The sequence below is a fragment of the Heloderma suspectum genome, chromosome 2 (genome assembly GCF_057233095.1).
Source record: "Heloderma suspectum isolate Gila_16-S chromosome 2, 16-S_ref, whole genome shotgun sequence".
NCBI lineage: Eukaryota > Metazoa > Chordata > Lepidosauria > Squamata > Helodermatidae > Heloderma > Heloderma suspectum.
Window position 1 is genome coordinate 296,777,383 of NC_139459.1, and position 6,000 is coordinate 296,783,382.

General features: G+C 49.6%; 1 protein-coding gene across 3 annotated transcripts in view; it reads right to left on the bottom strand.

Moving 5' to 3' along the window:
- Positions 1-1,992, bottom strand: part of BICD2 (BICD cargo adaptor 2) — a 129,846-nt gene extending 127,854 nt beyond the window's left edge. For all 3 annotated transcript variants that reach the window (XM_084839997.1, XM_084839998.1, XM_084839996.1), the window contains exon 1: positions 1,560-1,992. In XM_084839997.1, the coding sequence (XP_084696123.1) occupies positions 1,560-1,799 (240 nt within the window). In that variant the 5' untranslated portion in view covers positions 1,800-1,992. The remainder of the gene's footprint in view (positions 1-1,559) is intronic.
- Between the last annotated feature and the right edge of the window lie 4,008 nt (positions 1,993-6,000).

Consider the following 6,000-nt stretch of genomic DNA (forward strand, 5'->3'; position numbering starts at 1 on the left):
CCAGCCCAAATAAAGTTCCCCAACCCTGGTGCAGGGGAACTACAAAAGAGGCCTTGACTGTGTCTTCAAAATAAGATTCCATGAAGGGATATTCAGTAAAAAGCATATATTTTATAAACATAAGCACACAATGGGCTAGAGTGACAGAAAAAATCGGATTCTTGGGATTTCAAATTCCTAAGCATTGCTATCAAATTTCTAAGACCAGATAGCTGATAGCAATCCAGATAGTTGAGTTACTGCAGTCTTGTGAAGGGTGATAGCAATTTACTCACTGATCCTTAATCAGTTTATTTTCTTGCTTTCGATATACCTCACCTCTATTTGTCAAATACCAACACCGCAATCTTTGAGCAGAGAAAACTTTTCAAATGAACCCTTAAATGTGATTTTCTGTTTTAAAATTCAGAATCATTTTTGCTCTTAGGTTAGGCAATATGCTTAAGTCCTGGAAATCCATGCTTCCAAAATGTAAGAACTGTACATCTGAAGACACAATACAACAGTCTATTGAAGTAGGGAGAAATAATTGAATTCAGAACATGTACCTAATTCTAAAGAGGCAATTTGGAACAAGAACAAAAAAAAGCACATTTCTTGCAGAGGCCTGTACTGGGTTCCCTGCCATTAAACAGCCAATGGAATGCCGTCTCTTCACCAACAGGTATGAGACTCTGCAAGGGGAAAGGACAAAGAATGACCGTTTCTGGTGGGCAGACGGTCATCCGAGCTCAAAAGTATTAATCTCAAAGTATCCTCTGTCCTGCACATTTCACGGCAGGGCAAGAAGATACAACAGATGTCACGGGAAGGACACGGCGCATTAGCAGAATTGCTGAGCTGCCCCTTTAAGGGGGCTGCACGGCATTACGCCAGCAAAAGAAAAAAAGGGGGAGGGCCAATGCTCCGGATCCTGGTTGCTCCTGTGACACCCCATCGCACGGGGGGAAAGGGAGCGGGGGGCGATGAGCCTCGTGTGGGCTGGATGGAAAACCAAAAGATGATGCAGCCAGCAGCTGCCTTCCGGCGAGGGCTCCCTACAGGACGTCCCAAGCAAGCAGGAGGAGGGCTTGCTAGGCGCTACAATCGCCACGCTTACAGCACACACACACACACACAGGCAGCACCGGACACGCAGCCCTGCCGGCCTTAGGACACGATTGGGTGGAAGTGGGGCTGGGGGACGCTTTCCGCAGAACGCAACATCACCATCGACCCTCCACGGCTTCTGTTACAAACGTGCAAACTCAGAGAATGCCTGCTTGTCACGGGGCGTGGGAAATTAGGCGCGCCCCACCACTACATAACACGCACGCAGCGGATTAAACGGCCTAGAAAGCGCAGAGCCTGGCTCGCGAGGGTCCCGACTGCGCTCTCACCACGCTTCCCTGCCGTCTGCATTTATTCGCAGCAGAAAGCAGCCGGCGTCCGAAATGGCCCCTGTTTCCTGCAGCACGGATCGCCTCTTAATCACCCTCCTCCCGCGCAACTCCATAGACAGCCGACGCAGCCGCCCCCGCACGACCCTGCCGCCCCCCCCCCCCCCGCGCGACCCTCACCTCCTTCAGCTGCTCCATCTCGGTGCGGATGGTCTCGTGCTCCAGCTCCAGGTCCTCGTACTGCTGCTTGAGCTGCTGCTTCTCCTCCAGCACCACCAGCCCGTACTCCGCCGCCTGGATCTTCTCCCGGGTGGTTTCGCCCAGCTCCTGGAAGAGCCGCTTGACCTCGGCGCGCAGCCACTCGGGCTCCGACTCCATCACCAGCTTGGCGTATTCCTCCTCCTCCGTGGCCAGAGACATCTTCGCGGGCGAGGCAGCGGGCGAGCGCGCAAGCAGGGAGGATGGATGCGGCGGCAGCCCCCTCCCGCAGCCTCAGCACCATTCAGCGGGCGGGCTCCTGGCGCCCTGGATCGCCCTGCCTGCCGAACGCGCCCGCGATGCGCGCCCGCCTCACACCATGATTGCTGCTGCTGCTGCGAAACTCGCTGGGAATGTAAACCGCAGTGAAATCATTCAAAAGGAACGGCCAGCCAGTTGCCCTGCGGCATTGTAGGACTCGTAGTCTCGGCTCCTTTGCGCCGAGCGAGTCTCTGGCCCTTGCGGACTACGGATCCCACAATGCACAGGGCGGGCGAGCACAGATGGAAGCGAGCCCTGCCCTCTTGGAGGAGTTCTTGGTAGAGGAAGAGCCTCGCGGCGAGCGCCGTTGTTGTCGGCGCCGCAACTCGCAAGTGTGGCTGTGGCGGCAAAGCGGCTTCCCTCTTGGAACACTGACCTCTGCAGGCCGTGCCCGGAAGGACGCTCATTGCTCTGTGGGGCTACATTGTTCCTCAGGCCGGCCGTGGCTCTCTGTTGTATCTTCGTTCAGTGCAGACAACGGTCTGCGATATCAATTAAAACTAAAATCCGACAGACGCTCACGTTCAAAGCGTGCGAACATCGACCTGCTTAGCTGCGTGCAAAGGACTTTTTTCCACTGGCTACACACGGGGTGGGGAGGGGGTCTGAGAGTTACTGCTGACACCAAGTTCGAGGCGACTCCGAGCGAGATGCCCTCTGCCCCCCTCCCAGCACTACGCTGGTACTCTCCCAGTAAGCTTAGCAAGTAGCAAGGGCGGCGGCAGCACAGATAGGCATCCCTTTTTCTTTTGAAACAAGGCGTGCACTGTCTGAGGAGCCCACACCTTGTTGTTGTTTATTCGGTCAGTCGCTTCCGACTCTTCGTGACTTCATGGACCAGCCCATGCCAGATCTTCCTGTCGGCCGTCGCCACCCCCAGCTCCCCCAAGGTCGAGTCTGTCACCTCCAGAATATTATCCATCCATCTTGCCCTTGGTCGGCCCCTCTTCCTTTTGCCTTCCACTTTCCCTAGCATCAGCATCTTCTCCAGGGTATCCCGTCTTCTCATGATGTGGCCAAAGTACTTCAGTTTTGCCTTTCATATCATTCCCTCAAGTGAGCAGTCTGGCTTTATTTCCTGGAGTATGGACTGGTTTGATCTTCTTGCAGTCCAAGGCACTCTCAGAATTTTCCTCCAGCACCACAGTTCAAAAGCATCTATCTTCCTTCGCTCAGCCTTCCTTATGGTCCAGCTCTCGCAGCCATAGGTTACTATGGGGAATACCATTGCTTTCACTATGCGGACCTTTGTTGTCAGTGTGATGTCTCTGCTCTTCACTATTTTATCAAGATTTGTCATTGCTCTCCTCCCAAGAAGTAAACATCTTCTGATTTCCTGGCTGCAGTCAGCATCTGCAGTAATCTTTGCGCCTAGAAAGACAAAGTCTGTCACTGCCTCCACGTTTCCTCCCTCTATTTTCCAGTTATCAATCAAGCTGGTTGCCATAATCTTGGGGTTTTTTAGGTTTAACTGCAACCCAGCTTTTGCACTTTCTTCTTTCACCTTCGTCATGAGGTTCCTCAGCTCCTCCTCACTTTCAGCCATCAAAGTGGTATCATCTGCATATCTGAGATTGTTAATGTTTCTTCCAGCGATTTTAACTCCAGCCTTGACTTCATCAAGCCCAACATGTCGCATGATGTGTTCTGCGTACAGGTTGAATAGGTAGGGTGAGAGTATACAACCCTGCCGTACTCCTTTCCCAATCTTAAACCAGTCCGTTGTTCCGTGGTCTGTTCTTACCGTTGCTACTTGGTTGTTATACAGATTCCTCAGGAGGCAGACAAGATGACTTGGTATCCCCATACCACCAAGAACTTGCCACAATTTGTTATGATCCACACAGTCAAAGGCTTCAGAATAGTCAATAAAACAGAAATAGATGTTTTTCTGAAACTCCCTGGCTTTCTCCATTATCCAGCGGATATTGGCAATTTGGTCTCTAGTTCCTCTGCCTTTTCTAAACCCAGCTTGTACATCTGGCAATTCTCGTTCCATGAATTGCTGGAGTCTACCTTGCAAGATCTTGAGCATTACCTTACTGGCATGTGAAACAAGCAAAATTGCATTCCCCAGGAGAGCGATTTTGCTTCCCCAAAAGATGAATGCTCCCAGTGCGCTTTTTAAGAAGGGAAATGATGGTTTCGTTTGCTGGCATTGCACTGCCAAATTTCACTGGTGAAATCAGCCTGGTGGTGGCAGCAATTTCAATGAGGACTGCCCCTAGTGGGTTATAGAGGGGGAAATCAGCCTCCAGACCTGCCGAAGTTGCCCATCTCTATTTAAATGTAACAACATTTTTACTGTGACGGGGGTAACAGAACTCAGGCCAGAGCTGTGAAGCAAACTGGCCGGTGAGGCTGCAGCCGCCTGCTATCTTCATTTCCCCAGAATGCCTCTAGGCCTCACTACATACCTAGGGCCTGCTGGGAGTAAGGTTCTCTATCATGTTTGTATGCAGCTTTCCTCCAAGAAGCTCAGAGCAGCATAGTAGCCAAAAAAAAATTGTGAGAATGGTCAGGCTGAGAAAGTGCTGCTTTCCCAAGCTGATCCAGTGAGCCTCATATAGCTCAACAGGGATTTGAATCTGGAAACCCATTTTCTGCACCATCCACTTTCAGGATTCAATTCTAAGTGTTTTCACATGGGTAAACACACACACACAGGTGGATTTCAAAAAGCTCCAAAGGATCTCCCTAAACTGGGTGTTGTTGTTCAGTCGTTAAGTCATGTCCGACTCTTCGTGACCCCATGGACATTGCATGCCAGGCCCTCCTGTCCTCCGCTCTCTCGCGGAGTGTGCTCAAGTTCATATTCATTGCACCGGTGATGCTATCTAGCCATCTCATCCTCTGCCGTCCCCTTCTCCTTTTGCCTTCAATCTTTTCCAACATCAGGGTCTTTTCCAATGACTTTTCTCTTTGCATTAGGTGGCCAAAATATTTGAGCTTCAGCTTCAGTATCTGTCCTTCCAATGAGCAGTCAGGGTTGATTTGAGTGAGCATTAAAATGGCAAATGCCATTCGCAGTCCAATGTGAGTGTAAGGTAATGAACATTGGCAGGGCAGGGTCGGGTGAGGGAATCCTAACTGCATATGTGCTAGTGGCACCAGTAAGCTGGTGCTGACTGACCAGGAAAGGGATCTTGGGATCAAGGTGGATAGCTTGATGAAAATGTCAATCCAGTGTACAGTTGTTGTGAGACAGGCAAATTCCATGTTGGGAATCATTACAATAGGAATAAAAAATAAAATAATGCCTTTGTCCAAGTCAATGGACATACTTGGAATACAGTGTACAGTTTTTGTCACTACATTTCTAAAAGGATATGGAAAAGCTGTAAAAGATGCAGAAGTCAGCAACCAAAATTATCAGGGGACTGAAGCAAGTTCCCATGAGGAAGGTTACAACATTAGGAGAGCCAGTGTGGTATAGTGGCTAGAGTGTTTGACGGGGAGTCGGGAGATTCAGGTCCTAGTCCGCACGTGGCCATGGAAGCTCACTGGGAGACTTTGGGCCAGTCACAGACTCTAGGCCCAACCTACTTCACAGGGCTGCTGTTGTGAGGATAAAATGGAAGAGGAGGAAGATTATGTATGCCGCCTTGGGTTCTCTAAGGAGGAAGAAAGGTGGGATATAAATGTAATAAATAAAATAAATAAATTTTAGGCTTTTTAGTTTGAGAAAAAAGATGAGTAAGTGGGGACATGAAAGAGGTTTATAAAATTATGCACGGTGTGGATAGAGAGGCTTTTCTCCCTCTCCCATAATACGAGTACCCAGGGTCATCCTATGAAGCTGATTGGTGGGAAATTCAAGGCAGGTAAAAGGAAGTACTTCTTTGCATAGCACATAGCTAAACTATGGAATTCACTGCCACGAGGTGAGGTGATGTCTACCAACTTAGATGACGTTAAAAGGGGGTTAGACAGGTTTATGGAGGATAATGCTATCCATGGCTGCTAGTCATGTGGGCTATGTACTAACTGAATACCGGTCGCTGAGGAACAACTAAATGTCCTGTTTGTGGCTTCCTATAAGCATATGGTATTTGCAATTTTTAAAAAAACTTTCCGTGGCCATAATGGAACAAGCGAATTA